The sequence below is a fragment of the Canis lupus genome, chromosome 12 (genome assembly GCF_011100685.1).
Source record: "Canis lupus familiaris isolate Mischka breed German Shepherd chromosome 12, alternate assembly UU_Cfam_GSD_1.0, whole genome shotgun sequence".
NCBI classification, from domain to species: Eukaryota; Metazoa; Chordata; class Mammalia; order Carnivora; family Canidae; genus Canis; species Canis lupus.
In genome coordinates this window covers 8,672,569-8,693,223 of record NC_049233.1, presented here as the reverse complement: position 1 = coordinate 8,693,223, position 20,655 = coordinate 8,672,569, and the positions used below count along the sequence as shown (strand labels likewise).

At 37.3% G+C, this 20,655-nt stretch overlaps 1 protein-coding gene across 16 annotated transcripts in view; it reads left to right on the top strand.

Annotated features, from left to right (window-relative positions):
• The window catches only part of KIF6 (kinesin family member 6), a 380,623-nt gene that overhangs the window by 110,212 nt on the left and 249,756 nt on the right, over positions 1 to 20,655 (top strand). For all 16 annotated transcript variants that reach the window (XM_038553965.1, XM_038553967.1, XM_038553964.1 and 13 more), the window contains one exon: positions 14,956 to 15,162. In XM_038553965.1, coding sequence (XP_038409893.1) covers positions 14,956 to 15,162 — 207 coding nt within the window. The remainder of the gene's footprint in view (positions 1 to 14,955; positions 15,163 to 20,655) is intronic.

Sequence of the window (20,655 nt, the reverse complement as noted above, 5' to 3'; positions counted from 1 at the left end):
TTTAATTGGATTATTTTTTGGGTGTTGAGTTGTATCAATTCTACTACTTTGGATACTAACTTTTTATTTTACTTACCATTTTATTTACCATTTGCATTTCTGTTTTTGTTTATGTCTTTATGTCTTCTAATTATTTTTCTCTTGGAGTATTAGGGTAGGTCTGGTTGATTTGTTGACTTCATGAGGGCTGGGACTTGGTCTTGTTCACATCCACCATATTGAGAAACAGAACCCAACATATAATATGGGATCAGTAAATAATCATTGAATGAATGGACATTAAAGATAATAACTTTTTTCCTTTGTCATATATTTAGTAAATATTTTTAAATTTTATAAATTTTCTTTTTGGTTTTTCTTTCTTTTTTTTTTTTTACCAAAGCAAAGTGGGTCTTTTTATTTTATGGTTTCTGCCTTAGTTGCCATCCTTAGACATGCAATAGCTCATTGATGAATAATTCTACGTATTAGAAAGCACTTTGTTTCTTTGAATTGAAATTTGATGCCCAGTAGCATCCACCCCATGTTCACGTTTTGATCTGGGACATGGAAAGGGATGATCATTATCAGGATGGAGTGGATCTTATCAGAGATTTCTGGGGCATGGGGATTTTACCTGAATCTTGAAAAAGGGTATCCCGAATTAACAAAATCAGAATTCATTTTGAATCCTCCCTCTAGAAGTAGCTTCCATTAAAAATGTCATTAAATATTCATCTTAAGAGTTGTAATCTTTCTCAGGCTGAATCATTAGACTAATACAAGCCTCTTTTATAAGCTCTTTGCAGAAGAGAATAGTATCTGGGATGTCTTCTACCAAAACTTCATAGTGGTGTCTATTATGAGTTAAAGTATATCCTTCTCCCTCCTCTTCATTCATATGGTGAAGTCCTAACCCCCAGTACCTCAGAATGTGACCTTATTGAGAGGTGGGGTCTTTATAGAGGTCTTTGAGTTAAAATGAGGTTATTAGGATGAGCCTTAACTCTATATGACTGGTGTCCTTATAAAATGGGGAAATTTGGAGACATATACTAAAAAGGGAAAATGCCATGTGAGTGCAAAAATTCTCATCTATCAGCAAGGAGAGAGACCTGGAACAGATCCTTCCTTCACAGCCCTCAGAGGGAAGAAAAAACCCTGTAAACACCTCCATTTTGTACTTCTAACCTTAAGAACCATGAGATGATAAATTTCCATTGTTTAAGCCCCTGGTGTGTTGTACTTCATTATGGTGGCCCTGGAAAACTAATCCAGTATCCAGATAACCTAGAATATAATTTCTTATATGATTGATACCTGGGGTAGCCCTTGACCTTGATGAATTCAGGAGGAATGATATGGTATATCTAGTATACAGCATTGGTTATAACACTGCTTGAGGGGACCTTTGGTGAGAAGAGAACACTTTGTGCCAACATTGGGGAAGTCCAGGATCCCATTGGTAGGTGGTTTGCTTTCTTTCCCTTCCTTCCCTGAACAAATCATCAAGTAAGTTCTTCCAGTCAGTGTTGGTGTCCATTCTTTGGCTTCTTTACTATCACTGTGCATTCCCACCAGGCAGTGGTGAAGAGCAAGAGCTTTGGGGATGACCTCCTATTCCTCTCCTGGCTCCACCTTGACAGGTATATGTCCTTGGGCAAGTCACTGACCCAATATGAACCGTAGTTCCTAACCTGTGCAATAGGCACAATGATACCTACTTTCCAGGGTTATAGTAAGAATTAAATTAAATGACATTTGGAAAGACCTTAAAGATTTCAGCTAACAATTATTTAAAGATAAGGCTGTTGTCCTGTTCAACTCTGTTCTCTCAGCACCCCGTAAACTAATTGGTCCGTCATTCATTAATTATTTGTGGCATTGATGGGGAGAGGAAGTTTGGTGATTTTAGGGGATAAGACCTACAATCTCAGGCCCAGAATTGAGAGTGGTTTTATGGGTACACCGTGCCTGTTGGTGAGTACAGACAGAGTACATCCCAGACAACTTTGACATTTTAAAATTTGTGATACTCCAGACCTTTTGGAAGAGATTACTTTCCAAATAATCAGCCTATCAACAATGTTTATGGGATATATAAATTATTTTGCCAGAAGCTATTAGAGGTCTTTCCACCTAATTCTTTGCTTGAAATAAAAACAGTAGATTTATCTGAATTACGCTGATGTGTTTTGTAATTTCTCAGACTTTGCACATTATCAAACTTGTGGAGTGACCGTATGACCCTGTGGGAGTGCAAAGCCAGCTAGGAGACAGGGTGTGGGTGGAGTTGGTAGTTTTATGCCAGTCATAGGAACAACTGGTGCTGGATATGTGATCTAATAATATGAGTACAGCACAGGAAAGAAAGAGCAGTTTTACTGTGTGATTGTGTTTGTTAACAACACTCTAAGCCTTGATCTTGTGTGGTATGTGTGGGAAATGACGATTTACGTTGCAATTAGCATTCCAGGATCCTTTTTTTAAAAAAAGGTATTTATTTATTTATTCATTCATTCATTTATTCATTCATTCATTCATGATAGACATAGAGAGAGAGGCAGAGACACAGGCAGAGGGAGAAGCAGGCTCCACCCCAGGAGCGCAACGCGGGACTTGATCCCAGGACTCCAGGATTGTGCTCTGAGCCAAAGGCAGGCACCAAACCACTGAGCCACCCAGGGATCCTATTCTGCAAAACCATTAGAAGGACACTAACTAAGATGTCCCCACAGAAGATTTTTGTTTGAAAGATATATTAATTGTATATAATTAGCAAGTTTATTCCAAGATTTGTGAGGGTAGGAAGAGCAAAAAACACAGCATGCAAAATACATTTTGGTCCTGCTCTTATTATAAGAATAATGTCCCTTATTAGTAAGTCTCCATAGGCAAGCAGAAACCTCAGCAGATGTGTTGACAATTCTAACCTCTTCTCTTATGGAAGGAAACTTCAAGTTTTAGCACTTACCAAATGTCAGGCATTTCTTTCTCTTTTTCATATTTTATATATGAGATATATAGTTTCTTAAAAATAGTGCTGTGTTATAACATATATATACATAACATATAGTTTGCATTCTGCTCTCATTTAGCCTGATTAGTAGTATTGCACAAACTGTGAGACATTTATTTATTAAAATAAATGAACTGATCTGCTACAGCCATTATCAGAAAGTTAAAATGCACATATTCTGTATACATGATGAGAGAAACATAATTTTTTTGACTGTAAAAGTTTAGCTCCAGAGTTCTACTGATCTTTCAAATTCTCATTTCTGATTAAACATAGCAGAAGAAAATAATTTTTACTCTGTTACTGAAATTCCGCAACAACAGCAACAAAATATAAAAAACAGAGGACAAAAAGCCATCTTCAGTGAAACAAGGAAATAGCCATAACCTCAAACCATAAGAAAAGCTGCCAAATATTATGAAATTTGAATTATGGTGAGGGAGGGTGCTGAGAGCCAGCACATTTACCCTCCAACCTCAGGCAGGATACAGTTTCCCCTTAAAGAAAGGATCACAATTCTCAAATGCAAATCCAATGATCTTTTGGTTACAGTGATGAGATCTAAGAACACAGGCAAGTATGGGGGAGGGGGACAGTATTAGATAGATATTCATTCTACTCCATGAAAGGTAGATCCAAAGAAGAAACCTGAAAGACGGGTCATTTTTATGGTCAATGGTCTTGGCTCATGGCCAGAAAGATGGTGTTTAATGAATGCAGTTCAAGGAGTTTGTGACTTACAGGGTTATATTATCCCAGGCCTGTTTGTGCAAAAAAAAATTGAGGAAGGTATATGCTCTTCAGGCCCAGAACATAACAGATATAAAGTAAAAGTATTCAGGGCACAAAGTCACCCAACCCTCAGACTATTCTTTAGGAAAAAGATGGATGTGTTCAGAGGTAAAATTATCAGAAAGAAAACAGCTAAGACTTATCCATGTAAAGGGAATAGGGTGGAGGGTAACTAAGAAACATATATTTGAAGACTGATTACATCAGGGAGCAGAGGAAATGTACTTCCTTGTCTTAAATATGTAATCCGTGCTTAAAAAAATATATATAAAAGGGATTACAAGAGAAGAAGATTAAAAGCAAACTTGGGGAACTCAGAGAAGAAATGACAGAGGAAAAGAAAGCCATTGTAAAGATGAAAGTGCCAATAGAAGCAAAAAAGAAGGAGGAAGAAGAGGAGGAGGCAGCTGAGGACGGGGAGGAGGAAAAAAAGAGGAAGAAACATGGAGAGATAAGGATGCAGAAAATGAGAGAAGTTACCACCTACAAAGAGCAATGAGCAAGCCCTGGGAGCTGCTGCTCTCTGTAGGCAGGTCTCAGGCAGCAGAGGCAGTGGCAGGAGATGGGAGGGTGTGAGCAAGGGGAGAAGCTGGAGGATTTCTCTCCCTCCCTGACTTCCCCAGGTGAATGAGAGCAAAAAAGGATCTTGGGAAGATGCTGCTCTTAGGACTCAGCATCTCTCTGTACAGAAACAAAAAAAAGAGAGGGGAGAGAAGAGATGAATCAGACAGCAGAGAGGCGTAGGATTAGTCCCTGAGTAAAAGTATTCCTATAAGAAGCTGAGATAATAACTCAGATTGTTTTGGCTTATCTTACAAATCAGGAATACACATGCAGGAACTGGCAGAAAGTCCATTTTGGCTGTCATTTTAAGCACAGAAGCTATTCTTTTAGCATTTCTTGCTGATACATTTTTGTAATTTTTTGGCAGGCTGACTTTTGCATCCAATCCTTATATTGGTTCAAGCTAGGAGGAAGGGGACAGGGGTCTTAACAGCCACCAAAAATCTTCAGCATGTAATTTGATCATGTTTTGGGTATGCCCTTTGGAGTCTTGCCAGTTGTAACAGCAAGAGATCTTCATGGCCATAGAGAGAACTGTGGAATCTTCAAAATGTGGAGAGAATATTGGACCATACAACAGAGTGAAACAGTGTATCTAGCAGTTGCCTTCTGTGCTTCTAGAGTTCTTCCTTCCCCTGAGTGACATGGTCCTCAAATTCATGTCTGTTACTGATTTGATGTCTGACCTCAAACGTTGCATTGAGAGTTATCACAGTCAATCTGACAGGATAAACTCCTTTTCTAAGAATAAAATAATACAAATTTATATCTGAGTTCTGCTTGGCATGTTATCAGTACCGATCTTATTGCCTGTACACAAGCGAGCAAAAGCTATTTTCAGCTTACCTACAATCTTGAGCTCTGGAGTGTGTATAAAATAGGTTTTCCCTAAAGACAAATCTACTGAACTGCTGTCAACTCTTGAGAAGATCATTAGACTTTTTGGCCCTATAATATTGTGGTTCCGGTTATGTATAGGGTCACACATGGAAATTATTAAACCAGACTGAATTTTAAAAGGAAAAGGGGGGGGGGGGGTTAAATTCATTTTAAAAGGTGCAAAGTGTGCTAGATAACAGGGATGAGTTACTTATTGCCATCAAGGAATAAATTTAGCTATGATGCTTCTTGTAGTCAAGTAAAAAAAGGGGGGAGAACATTTGGAATCATAATTTCCATTGTTCAGAGAGCAAACCTTTGCTCTGGTGATGATGTGATGAAGTCTTGTTCAAGAATGATAAATAGAGATGATAGTCGGACGGAACTCTGATTTAAGATATGGGTAAAATTCCTTCTCAGTTTGCATATGTGCCAATTTTAGCATACTTGGCTTTTTATATAAATGTGCTTGATTTTCATTTGTCAAATCCTACAGTAATGACCCATCAGGAGGCAATCTTCTGAACTCTGACATCTAGCAGAAGAAGAGCCATCCCTAATTCTAACATTTAGTTTTCCTAAAATTAAGTCATCTAATAAATCTTTGAGGATGTGAAAGTTAAAAAAAAAATCTTTCAAATTGATCCCAGACTTGTTAGGAGGTATATATAATCAAATATAATAAGCTATTATTATCAGAAAGGTAAATAATATTTGCTAGAATATTCTTATTATATGTTCCAGGTTGTTCCAAAGCTTGCTTTTAAATTTTATACAAAATTTGTGTGGCTAATTTATTTTTCTCTTTTACAAAACTACTTTGATAATATGCCAGGTCTAGAAATCCTGCAACTAGGAAAAATGATATTGACTACTTTTCTAAAAGCCATGTATCGTATATAGAGAAAAATCAGGAAAAAAAAAAAAGCTATTTAGGATCATTAATTCCAACAGAAGTTTCTCTAATTGGGGATATTTTGCTGCTAGTCACTAATGATCTAAAACAGCCCCAGGGAAGATCAGGGAAGTGTCATGTGCTATACCACTAGGTTTGGTCAGGCCTCACTTCCAGGCTGAATTAGTGTACATCAAGGATGTAGTGGGCCTTCTAATCTGACCTGTTTGCTATGGGAAGAATCATTTAACCAAGTGTAGAAGGGCTAGGGAATCTTTAATTAAGAGTGAGTTTTAACCTGAAAGGCTGAGGTAACCTAGAAAACACATAGAAGTCAGTATTTTTAGTCTTCAATTCAGATAGAATAAACGACCAGAGGAACAGATTAGTTAGGCTATCTGGCTAGAAAGTGTTATCAAACAAGGAGAATTGGAGTGGAAATCTGAATTTTGGATTCTGCGGTGCTCTTTTTTCTTTAGTTGGTGTGCTTTAAAGAATCTCAAGTGTATATATTATATACTCTGTTCAGTCTAAGAGATTTTCTTCACCTGGCCTATTCTAAAGTATAGTGGAAAAAAAAAATTAAAGTATAGTGGAAATGCCTGTTGAGCTGTTTCACATCAAAATAGAAGAGTTGTTGAAAAAAAAAAAAGATTTTGTTACATAGGAATGGAATATAAGCTTATAAGAAATAAAGAATCATTCAAAGGATCCTAGAAATAATGTTACATGCAATTTAAAGAGATTATTTGAACTCTGTAGGCCATATTATCTATAACCATTTTTTAATTGATTTAAAAACATGATATTAACTAAAAGAAAAAAATTTTTTTTTACCAAAAGCATAATAGTATATTATATAAACACAACATGGTATTTTACTTATCAATTCTTGCCCCTAAAATCAAATTGTTCACCCTTAAAAATGGCTACACACGCACACACACACACACACACACACACCAACCCTATCATGAAACAATGAAAAAAAAGTGAAAATTTTAATTCACAGAGGATCCTTATTGATCTGCCAAAAAGAATGTGTGTAACAACAACTAACGAATATATGTAATGAAATCTTAGAGCATCAAGATTAGTTGTTGTGCATCTCTAGAAACCCTGAGAGGCTTAGTCAGTTAACTGTCCAACTCTTGATTTCAGTTCAGGTCATAATCTCAGAGTCCCAGGATTGAGTCCCGTGTCGGGCTCTGTGCTTAGCAGAGAGTTTGCTTGAGGATTCTCTCTCTCCCTCTGCCTTTCTCCCTGCTTGCACTGTCTCTCTCTAAAATAAATAAATATTTTTTAAAAGGGAAGATGAATAAACAGCCTTTTGAGAATGTTCATCAACACTGTCTGATTCTTGTAGCTATACCATTTCTTTTCAAAAAATTTTTTCAGCCTACCAATATCTCCTGTTTTGTAGAAAATGATTCTTGTTCAACGAAATTTGAGATTTTTATACTTATGATGTAGTTTCTGGTAGTGGTAGCCCAGCCAGAGCCAATAAATGGCTTGGAGGGCAGGAGAAGGAATTTTTGTCTTCACTTTGGGCATGTGGTGTTTTCTTGATTTAATGCTATATTATAAAAAGTGCCCTGCAAAAGCAGTTTTAAGTACCATGCCTCAGCCATATTGCTGCTTCAAGCTCCTTCTGTATAGAGAGTTTGAAGTCACCATCATCTGACAGGATCTTTTTGAGTCACCTTTTATAATGTGTACTGCTTTTTATACCACACAAAGTGAGCTGGCCACCAAAACACTCATAGATCACACCATTGCCCTTCACTGGCCACTATAGCAAATTATTCATATGACGTCATCATTTTTTTAAATGGTGAACATTTAAAAATCCATTTGGAACAATCCATCCTTTGGCTTTTTCCAGAGTTTGGATATTAATGATCTACTATATGCACAAACATTAAATGTCCTTTCTGTGAACACAATGGCTAATGCCAATTGAGAATAGTCCAAGGGAATTCATGAAGATAAGTGAATTTTGAATAGGCTTATTTGAGAAGGAGAAAAGGAGCATACTTTACCAGTAAGAAATGCTACACAATACTTGACCAGCAAGAACATTCTAGGTAAGAGAAATGGCAGTTGAAGATGTAGAGGGTAGTCCGAGAGCCCTGGAATCAGGCACAAAAAATAATGGAAGCCCAAGAGAGGTAGACAGATTTGAGTAGGTCTTACTTTTCCAAATTTAATTTCTAGACTTAAATAAGTTGTATTCTGTGGACTTAAAGAGTTTGGGGGGAAAAAAGAGTTTTCAGATGTGGTCTCCAGATATATGGAGATTTTTAGAAATTATGGCACATGCCATAGAGTTTCCAGAAAGCTAGAAATAATAAGGTTAAGAATTAAATAAGTGGTTTTGAATGCATGTTATATTATGCTACGGTTACAATGATGTATAAGACATAGTCTCAGCCTCAAGGAACTCAAAGTCTGGGTGGGAGGAGGAAGGAAGTAGAGAGCCTTTGTTAGAGAGGTAACCTTTCAAATGGCCCTTATTATGATAAATCTAGAAGGGACCCAGGGAGCCTGGGTTTTTAGACTTATGCCCCATAAAAGAAAGTCATCTATTTTCAACTTTTACAAAGAGAAAAACATATTTGGAAAATGGCAAGTTAATATTTTTGACACGAAGCCCTAAGACAAGAATCTGATCAAGGATTCTTAAATAACTGTCAGTAAGCAATTAGTAAAGAGTCAACATTGATTCACCATAAACTATTCCATTCACTTTTTTGATAAGGTCATAAAAATTCATAGGTCAAATGAACCCAATTTATTTAATAAAAGTCTCTTAAAATATCCTTGGAGATATAAAGAGAAATTCAAGGAATATGAAAGTACTTGGGTTGAAGCCAATTGGAAAATGTCCATAACTGTTACCTAATAGGATAGAGAATAGGAGTGTTCATGTGGTGTTGTTGTCCTGCTCTATGAGATGTCCTACAAATTGTTTGGATGAGGATATTCTCATTTGTAGATAGCACAAAGTTGCAAAAAAAAAAATCAGTTCCAGAATTATCTCAAGATACTGTAGCATTCTAATTAAATCAGTCATCAAATAAAGTGTCTGTGTGCGTGTGGAAGTGCACACGCGCACTTCCCAAACAAATTTCAGAGCATGAGTAAAAGGGTAGAGCAAATACGGCAACTTCAAGTGCTACTCACTGGCAACACAAGATTTAGATTGCCCAGATTCCAGTGTCCTCTGCTGTGGTTAGGCTATGTTAGAAAGAATATGTGCAATTCAAAGTGTCACAGTGCCTGCTTAAGACACACTTGAAGGAACTACAGATATTTAGTCTTAGGGAGTGTGATAGTTTAATTCAGGGATGTAAGTAGGATTTACATAATCAAATATCTCTTAAAAATATTACTCTGTTTAATTTTAATTTTAATTTTTGTCTGTCTGCAAGGTGAAGAACAATTGGAGGATGCAAGAGTAAATATGGGGACACTAATAAGTAGAGAATGCCATGCCTAAGTGACAGATAAAGGATATTTGGAGAGAAGTAGAGGTAAATTCAACAGGATTAGAATGGATTGGGTATCTATGTGTAGGACACAGAATGAGGGAAAGTGATAAGGTAGTTTTGGGGGATATTAGGTACAAGATGCTGGCAAGGCATTTTAGAGACAATTGTCAGTCAAGCTGATAGACATTCTAATCTAGTGTACAGAGAAATTGTGGTTGGAAATGAGAGTAAGGGAGGCATCTGAATATAGTGAATATCAACAGGGATGGACATTTATATGATCTTTTTTTGGTTCATGGGCCACTTCAACACTCAGTATAGCTCTTTGCAGCAAACCAAGTCTTTTCTTTAAGATTTTATTTATTCAGGGATCCCTGGGTGCCTCAGTGGTTGAGTGCCTGCCTTAGGTCCAGGGCGTGATCCTAGAGTCCCGGGATCGAGTCCGACACTGGGCTCCCTGCATGGAGCCTGCTTCTCTCTCTGTGTCTCTGTCTCTGTCTCTGTCTCTGTCTTTGTCTGTCTGTCTCTCTCTCTCTCTCATGAATAAATAAAATATTTTTAAAAAGATTTTATTTATTCGTTTTAGAGAAAGTACAAGTGGAGAGAGGGGCAGAGGGAGAGGGAGAGAATCTCAAGCCAAATCCATGCTGAGTGTGGAGCCCAACACAGCGTTTGATCTCATGATCCTGAGATCATGACATAAGTTGAAACCGAGTCAGATGTTTAACCAACTGAGTCACCCAGGTGCCCCAGCAAAGCAAGTCTTGTTATAGTATTGCCAAGACATGAAAACCAAAATTATGTAAATTTGCTTAAGATTCAAACACTAGTAAATGACGGAACCAGGACTTGAAACCAGGTATTCCAATACCAGATTCTAAGATCATTAGTATGCGACTTTTAATCACACTAGAGTGCCTATCCAGTGATAATCAGAGCTATAGAGAAGAGCTTTCCAAGGGGAAGAAATATGATAATCACAGTTTGGGACATGATTATTTTAGGTACTAGAGAGAAAAGGATCCAACAAAGGAAAAGGAGATAGCAGTTAGCAAGTGTCACAACACGGGGCGCCTGGATGGTTCAGTTAAGCTTCTGACTCTTGATTTTGGCTCAGGTCATGATCTCAGGGTTGAGAGACCAAGGGGCATATTGGACTCCATGCTGGGTGTGGAGCCTGCTTAATATGCTCTCTCTCCCTCTGCCCTTTCCCCCACTCACTTGAGCTCTCTCTCTCTCTCTCTCTCTCTGACTCTTAAAAAAAAAAAAGGTGCCTGAATAGTGTCTGATTCTAGAAACCAAGGAGAGGTGGGGTGGGTAGAGAGCTTCCAGAATGAGGGGATGGTTAACATTCTTAGATGTTACCTAGAGGATCAGGATGCTTATTCTGAGAACAGACCACTTTCTTTACTGCACATCATTCACTCTCATTTCACTTGTTTTGTCTTTAGCTCTTGAACTAGATTACAGATTTCTTGAGGGCAAGGTCTATGTCTTATTTTCCTCCCAGTCTTTGTGCTACCTAATGCAGAGCTGTAGCCATAGACTGATATAAAATATGAACGCTCTCTGCATGCAGATGATTAATCATCACTAAAATTTTTCCAAAGACATAGGCTCTAGTGCCAAGAGCACATTTGTTTAAAATGTGCGCTTAAATTTGAATGAATCTGCCTAAATGGTGCCATCTGTTCTTGGGCAGTTTCAGAAATGTTTTAATACAATTTTACCTTTAAAAGGACGAATGTAGGGGCATGCTTATGAGGCATAAAGACACCCTTGAATAAACACCGAGCAGACACCAGCACATTCAATCACACTTAAAACAGCTACACATAAAGAATGTTTTCTGAGGTTTAAGAAAATTTTAGCTAAGAGGACACCAACTACTACTTCATGCAGGAAATATTTATGAGAAGTTACAAAATTGTAGGCATGGACTCCGACAGCATATTACTGCATTTTAATTACAGACTCCAGAAATACAATTTAATTTGATGTAAATCTCACATTCCTTTGAAATGGGTACATTCTTCCGTTATTTGCTAATGGCCACATTTTACTGTGATTTCAGTATATCCATGAAGAGCTAAAGACAGCTGTTGGGGATGGCCTCTGTGTTACTCGCTTATATCGATCGTCAATTTGACTTTTGTGGCAGTACTGTAGGATTTATTGTTGTGCGAATATAACAGTGAAATGAAACCCATGTTTAAGTTCTGCGAATAACTTCCAGTCACTTTCAAGACACCTCAACTTAGGTTCTAAATTTGAGTTTGCGGTTTTACAGGCACAGTTATTTGCTGATCCACTTCAGCATGCAAAATCACACACTGGCCAGATCTGGGTATGGTTATTGTGGCAACAAGTAATGGGTCATATTTTCAGCCTATTTAACTCACTCGCTACATTATCATCACCAAAACAATGCCAGTATTTTGACATCTGTGTATTTTGCTAGTTGGTGTAAATCAACAATGGCATATATCAAGAACTCATATTTACAGAAAGAATTTCTAGTTAAAATAGCATCCAAGTGTGTTACCCTATCTGAATACATGTGCATCCATATGGAAATTCTTTCATTAAATCTCATTTTGCAGAGATGGAGAGTTGCACATATTTACTTATATGAACATTCATTTGGAATATTTTTAGATGATTTTTTTATCTTTAGGTATCAGAATTTGCTTCTGATAATTTTATATACCTAGGATATTACAAGCAAAATTGAAGTCCTCTCATTGGCCTTTTGCTTCGTGTTCCTCACAAAGACAACCATTATTATTAATTTGCTGTGTCCTTCCAGTGCATATTTTTATACTTTAATGACCTAAATTACAGAACCAAGAACAAATTTTCTACATAACATTGCTTTTCTACCTAAATTCTATCACAAATATCATTTTGATCATCTAAGTTTATATCATTCTTTAACATGCTATTTTTCTTCAGCATTTCATAAATCCCATCTGTCAATCTATCCAAAGGGTGCTTCACTTTAACTTCTCTATAGTTTGAATTATCCTAGTTTATTCATCTTTTCCACTACAGATGTTCATTTAGGTTATACATCTTGCACCAATTTTTTGCTATCCCCAAACAGTGTTGCAGTGAATGACCATATGTGTGTATATCATCCACCCCCTTCTCTCTCCTGGTGTTCCTTATTCCAGATTTCTCTCCAGGAAATACACCTTGTGGTCTTTTGCTGGGTTGTGGGTTATATACATCACAACCTTACCACATATTGTCAAATTGCTCTCAAAAATGGGTTAATTTATATTCCCACTAGCAGTATATAAAAGTTCCTGTTTCCTTGTATCTTTACAAACCTTATTTCATTAGACTTTGTTATTTTTTTAGTTGTGCCAGTCTGATGGACATAAATGAAATGGTTTATTGGTATGAGTCTAATTATTTGTCCTGATTATTTGTGAGTTTGAGCATTTTTTTAAAAATACTCAGCATGTTCAGATTTCCTCTTTATAGGTTGCCTGTTCATATCCTTTGCTCATTTTTCTTCTGAGTTGTCTTTTTCTTATTGACATGTGGGAGTTCTTTATTTCAAATATTAATCTTTTGTCAGCCATATGAATTGCAAATATCATTTCCCAATCTCCTACTACTAGTTGGTAGATTCTATCAGCCAGAAGTTCTTCAATTTTGGATAATTTGGTCAAATACTTTCAATCCATTTTTGTGTTTAATGTCTTATCATAAAAGACCCATTACCCGGGGCACCTGAGGTGCTCAGTTGGTTAGGCATCTGACTTGTGATTTTGTCTCAGGTCATGGTCTCATGGGTTGTGAGATTGAGATCCACATCAGGCTCCTCCCTCAGTGGGGAGTCTGCTTGAGATTCTCTCCCTCTGTTCCTCCCTCTACTTGCATTCTCTCTCTTTCTCTCAAATAAATAAATAAATCTTTATTTAAAAAAGATCCATTACTACCGTGGGTTGACTATGATGTGCTTCCATATTTTCTTATATTAGTGTTAAAATTGTGTAATTTCATACATAAGTCTTTAATACATTCTGTAATTTACTTGTGTGTCTGATATGAGAAAGCAACCTAAATTTATTTTTTTTCAAGATGGAGAACCAGTTATTTCAGCATCATTTGTTAATTAGTCTGTCCTTTCTCCACTGCAGTGTGATGTCTCCTCTATCTTACACAGAATTCCTAAATGAGCCCAGCATGTTTTACTGACCTCATTATCCATTCCTGCAGTGACACCATACTGTTTTAATTACTGTAGGCATTATGGTATACCTTGATGTATAGCAGGACAAGTCCCTCTCTCTTGTTCTTCTTTAACAGAATTATTTTTGTTATTTTTTAATATTGGGTCTTCCATCTGTGTTTTAGAACCAATTTGTTCTGTTCCTCAAATGTAATGTGTGGTATTTTTATTTCAATTGCATTGAATATATAGGTTAATATAGAGAAATTAATATAGAGATGAATTTTTAGTTTTCCTATCCCTGATATGGTATATTAATATCCAGGACACCTTTTACTCAGGTTTTCTTTTGGTATCTTTTAATATCATATTCTCTACAAATCACACATTTTTATAAAATTAATCCCCTGTTACATCATTGTCTTTGTGGCCATTGTAAGTAATGTTACATTTCCTAATTAATTATTGTTGGGTTATTAGAAATTTCTTGATTGGTGTGTTGATCTTGCATCCAGCAACCTTGCTAAACTTAGTTTTTAATAGTTTGTAGATGCTCCTGCATTTTCTACATAGACCACCGTATTTTTCTATATATAATAATTGCTTTAATCTCCTCTTTTCCTGTCACTATAACTTGTATTTCTTTTTCTTATTTATTACATTAACTGGAACCCCCATTCACTGTTGGGTAGTAGCAATGATACCAGGCATCCTCGACTGAGAGTTGTGTTTATTACAAGTGTGTAATGAATTCCCCCAGTGCATCTGTTCTCACCTTTTTCCCCATGACATTCACACTGAGCATTTGCCATATGGCTAGCCAAGATTAAGATGGGTCAAGGTTACTGTGGTCAAGTAATGAAATCAAGTTATCATATTAGTAAGAGAACCCAAGCTTTACTTCATTTGAACTCTTTCCTCACTTTCTGAATCTACCCATCCATATCTGTTGTCAGTCACTCAAGAGACAATATGTGAAAAATAACTAACTTTAAGAGATCTCAGCTACAAGTGTTTTTGTTGAGTTTGACAGTATTGACTTCATTGGAAATGTGGTAGCATTAGAAACATAAATCTAAGTTTTTTGATAGCCTGCAAAGATTCTCATTGTTCACATTAATTTTGTTTTGCAACTTCTTTTTTATAGACTCCGATGAACCAGGCTTCAACTCGTTCCCACTGCATTTTCACTATTCACTTATCAAGCAAAGAACCAGGATCTGCGACTGTCCGGCATGCCAAACTTCACTTAGTTGACCTGGCTGGTTCAGAACGAGTTGCAAAGACTGGAGTAGGGGGCCAACTTCTAACAGAGGCCAAGTATATCAACTTGTCCCTACACTACTTAGAACAGGTAAAAATGGGCACAATGGGATGTAACTGTATCTATCATTTGCTGATAAACTTTGCATCAGGCACTCTGCTGGTATCTTTATTTTGTTGTTTCCTTCTTTTATTTTGGCAGAATATACATGACATAAATTTCATCATTTTAATCATTTTTAAGTGTACAATTCTGTGTCATTAAGTTCATCGCCATCTATCTCCGGAATTCTTTCATGACCACAAACAGAAACTCTATACTCATTAAACAATAATTCTCTGTTTCCTTATGCTCCCAGTACCTGCTAACTTCTATTCTACTTTGTGTCTCTATGAACCTGACTGTTCTAGATACTCATATAAGTGGAATCATACAATATTAGTCCTTTTCTCTCTGGTTTATGTCACTTAGCATAATGACTTCAAAGTCCATCCATGTTGTAGCATGTATTTGAATTTCATTCCTCTGTAAAGCTGAGTAATGTTTTATTATGTGCGCATGCCATGTCTTGTCTATCCATTCATCCATCAATGGATACTTGGATTGTTACTACCTTTTGACTATTGTAAATAATGCTGCTGTGAATATTGGTGTAGGTCTAGCATTTTGTATATACCATTTTGTTTAAACCTTAAGCCCTACATTGTTGATGTTAGTCTTCCCATTTTAATAGATTTTAAAACTCAGATCTTCTGGAGGCCTTCTCAAGGTTACCAGCTAGTGATGAGGTGAAGATTTGAATCTTTGGCTCCAAAGCCCATGTTTTCTCTCATTATACGTTATTGTTTTCACTGTAAAATTTGTAATGGGTGTGAATATAGGGTATAAATGGCCTCCTTGGACCTACCTTTTCAGGCTAGTAGATTAGTTGTGAGAACATAATTTAGAGATGTCTAAATTATTATTATTAGCAGTAGTGGTAGTAGTAGTAGTAGTATCTTTTCAGCTTCTGGTGACTTTGTCTAGCTGTTGATTGTGATCCTAGGAAGGTTCTTTTGACTTTAGCTTTCTCTGCCAACCCCTACCCCAAGTTTATTACAGTCTACCCCAGTGTGTGCTCTACTTTTGATTTCCAAACTTGACTCCATGTGCAAAGAAAGCTCATCTGAATTTAGCTAAATAAATTTTCCAGAAAAAAACCCTCATCCCTAAAATGAGCATATTAAATTAAATGATTTCTCAAGTTCTTTCAGCTCTGCGAGTAAAGTGCTGTGAGTTGAATGTTAAAGATGGCAACTACTTCCAAATTCTGAGAGAAAAAAAAGAGAAGCATGATCAAAAAGTGGAGTGGAGAAGTCCAGAGTATATTGGCAAGGCAGAAGAACTTGCTAATGAGTGTTGGAGGCTAAAAGATTTAAAAAAACAAACAGAACTCCCTTCCCCCGCCCTTTGTTTTTTTTTTTTTTTTTTTTTTTTTTTTACTGCCTAATGAACCCTTCTGAGACTGAGATTGTCCTGATGTTAAATGTTTTCTAATGGTCAAGTTGGCTGAGCAAGCAGATTGAGAGAAACCTAAGGGAGCTGTATCTGAACAAGGTGCATGCAGTTAGGCTCTGACTAAATGAACCCCAGTAATGCAGTTCCCAGAGATTAATGGGCTCCATGGTGTTCAGACAATTTTAGTGTTTCTGACGAGAGTCAGCTTTCCTAGCTCTTCCTTGCTCAAATTATTACATAGTACTTTTACTTAACAGAGCTTTTTACTTAATAGGACACTTATAAAACATTGATATGAAAACATAATGGACTGTACTCAAAGTGTTTTATTTCGAAGAAATATACCTACTTGTTTCTGATGGCAGCACTCCCTGCTTAAATTCCTATTATGCCCATCTGTTCATACAAAATTATATTCATTAGTTAAATCAGAATTTTCACCATTTGTTATCACTCAAGAAAAACATTCTGCCCCTTATCCTCTCTCTTCATTCTACACAACCTTGCAAGCTGCTACTTCTCATTAAAACTCTTCCTCTCCCCACATGTCTTCTCTTCAAAATGCCTGTAGCATCAGCCTCATGTGAGTGGTCTTGGTGGCTCTGTGAATTTGATTTTCTATATAATGAATTTATTTACTAAGCGAACATTTACAAGGAGCAGTAGTGTGTTTGAGGACTATGCCAGACACTGGAGCATGGTGCCAAGCAAAGTAGAAATGGTCCTTGTGCCAAAAGTCTCAGGGACCATTGCAGGGAGATGTGCATGAAATAAATAGCCATTAAATGTTTGGCTGTAATCCAGGTGAGTTGTGCAGAGAAAGGCCAAGGGGTGAGGAGAGCTGGTAATGGGGGATCGGACTTTGGCTGAAGAGGAGAAAAGGAATGAAAGTTCTCTCAGGGCTGATATTAAGCAGAGACTCACAGAACAACTGGAGGGAACTGGGCAGGGCTGGGGTTAGAGCATGTCAGGCAGTGGGAACTGGGAGTCCATTAGCCCTTAGCTGCAGTTGAGCCCGGGGGCTCTATTCAGCCGAACCACAGCAATACTCACATGTCATTGACCTTTGGCTTTCTGAATGTCAATTATCTGTTTCATATTCACTCAATGCATCACTACAGCCTCCTACTTACACTACAACTACTTACCCTGATCTACAAGTATCTTCCTGGAGGTTATAGCATAACAGAGATGGGAGGAGGGGAAGATGAGCATAAAAGGGAAGAGGGACATAAATATAGAAAACTACAGTATATGGGCATAGATGCATGGAGTTGAGTAAATCTAGTTGTGGCAAGAGAGGAAGTAGGTGGGTAGTAGAGAAATTTTGGAATTTCACACAGAAAGAGATAAATGAGGAAGAACCAAAGTACAGGAGAGTGAGAATAATAAAAAGAGAGGTAGATACTATTAATGAAATAACAGAATTCAAGGACTTTTATACCCAGGTTTTCTTTATGTAGGACTTGATTATGGGGCTAACAAGACTGGAAGTGTCACAATTTGGTTTAATTCACTTCCTTCCTTCATTCATTCACTCATTCATTCAACAAATTGTGAGTAAGTGTTTACAAAGTGCTATGAGTTACGTTAGGCGATGGGGATAAATGCCTGATTGAGAACTAGTCTGTGCTATCCTGTTATCCAGTGAAGGAGCAAAGCATATAAACAAATCCTTACATACAGTCAGATAAATGCTGTGAGCAATTCAAGTAAGTGTTTGTAATTAATTACATCCTCTCCATCTCCGTTTCAATATATAGATGGAGATGTCCTAGGAAATAGACAATTTGGTAACCTTTCTTACATTGCCAGTCCACGTTGGTTATAGAAATTCCATGCAGAATGTCATTGCCCTTCTGGCCATAATTGTGGATCTTACACCTGCTTGCATGGTATAGCCTTTCTGAGTTGAGTGCACCTTATTGTGCTCACAAGTTAATAAATTTCTGTTTGTCAGAGTATTGTTGGTTTTGGAGTTATCCTTGTATATGCGATACTCTTTCCAAAAAGCCTCCTCGAAAACATTTTAAGCCACAATAACAGGGTAAATCTCGGCCCTAGAAATTAAGTCCATGGAAGAAAAGAAAGGGGTCATGCATACTTGTTCTAACCATAAGCCTCCCCAAGTGCTCCTGGTGTGACCCTCGTCTCTGTCAGCCCAAACATCAAGTGAGAAACCACTAGGAACAGAGTGTTTGCTCTCTTCTTCTGCAAAATTCAGAATTGGGGTCGCCTTCAGCCAGCTATCCACCATAAGTGGGACTTCAGAGTTTCAGTTTCCACTTGGCTTCCACTGAATATGTGTGTTTAGGAGAAAAGCTAATGTGCTAGTGCCAGTTGTAACCACTCCAAATCATTGTCAGTTTCCAAAGGATAATTTTCCATGTGCTTCTGAGCTCTTTAAAAGAAAATCTCCTTAATTCATGAAATAGTAATCTGAGTTATTGATTTTAAGAATAGTTTCTAGGTACTTGGAGATATTATTAAGTATAATGTGAGTTTCCACTCTTTGTTGCTTAAAGAATGCCTTCAGGAACATTTTGTTTTGTTTATACATGAAACCAAAAATGAGAGTAAACATTTTTTAAAAATCCAGGTTGTAGAACTACCTCCTTAGCCTGTGCCATTCAGATCATTTGGTTCCTGCCCAATTTAGAGAGTCCAAAGCCCATAAAGAATAATCCACTTTGCCTCTCTTCCTGAATACAGGCCATTTCTGCCTCACTCAGAAGATCTGTATCTTCTCCAAGGGATCTGGGCTTATTCCGGTATTTTTCAGATTCCTTATTGTTGAAAAGATGCCTACTCAGAGCCTCTGGTAGAGAAATGGCCCAGGACTGGCTTTATACATCTGTAACAAGTGTCCAGAGGGATCCTAAAGAACATAGCCTGGATACCACTGCTAACATCAGTACTTTTTTGTTTTACTATCCCAGAAACAATCTCTATTCATCTTTAAAACATTTCTGTGAGATAGGCAGGTATTCTAATCCCACTTTTACAGGTGAGGAAACAGAGCGATAAATTTAAGAGCTTTGCCTAAAATCACACAAGTGGGACAGCTGGATTCTGCCTCTAAGTCCTAGGTTCTTTCTTTTATTATAATCTGCTTTTATTTTTTGTATTTTTAAAGACCATGCTTTCTAATCCATAGTCCCATTTTGAATTTTAATTATTCTCTTGAACAATTTTAGAACCCTTTCTGGAAAGGACATTGGGTTTGCGTCTACATTTACTGCAGGAGTAGCAACCAGGAGCCCGTCCCAGCTCCAGGGGTAGACCTTGACCTTGCCTAAGCCAGCTGGAGGCTTGGCTGGAGTGATTGGTTCAGAGATGGGTCCATGACTCAAGTTGGCCCTAGGGAAGCTCAGGATGTATGTTTAATGATTAGAGAACTTTCTCACATAAGTTATAAATAAGGACATTTGGCAGCCATACTACAGCCATGAAAAGAGGCAGATTTCTACAACATGGAAGGTAGAGCAGAGACATTGGTGAAAAGTAAATCCTTGATGGTAGCACTGACCTTTTGGTTCATATGTAACCTGAGCCTTTCCTATTATAGTTATATGGGCCAATAAATTTCCCTTATGATTAAATCCAGTTTGCGTTACATTTTCTGTTACTGCAACTAAAAGCAAATTAACTAACCCCAGTGAATTTAATATCAACAGGGAGTTTAATAAGCATATTCTCCTTTATGTCATCTAAGTTGTCATAAAGCTGTTGAATAGAAGAGATATTAATATGGTTTCCTGGAGCAGGAAAAAAATAATGACATTTGTTTTATGAAAGAATTTCAAAGTACTTAGAACATTGTCAGATACTTAATTATGATTCATAAGTAGTAATGCCACCCTCTCTGCACATCTGTTAGACCAACCCCTGTTTGATCTGGTGTTTGGTATTTGGGCCTGCCTTGTTAGAGGCATTTCATTTGTCCTCCTGGCTCCTTGGGTCTGGAGTTCTGTTTAACACCCCCTGCTACCACCTTGCCACTCAGATTTGGGTCTGCCATGTTCCCCACTTCCTTTCCGGTGACATTGCAACTCAGTTCCACCAAGTCTCATCCCATACTACTGA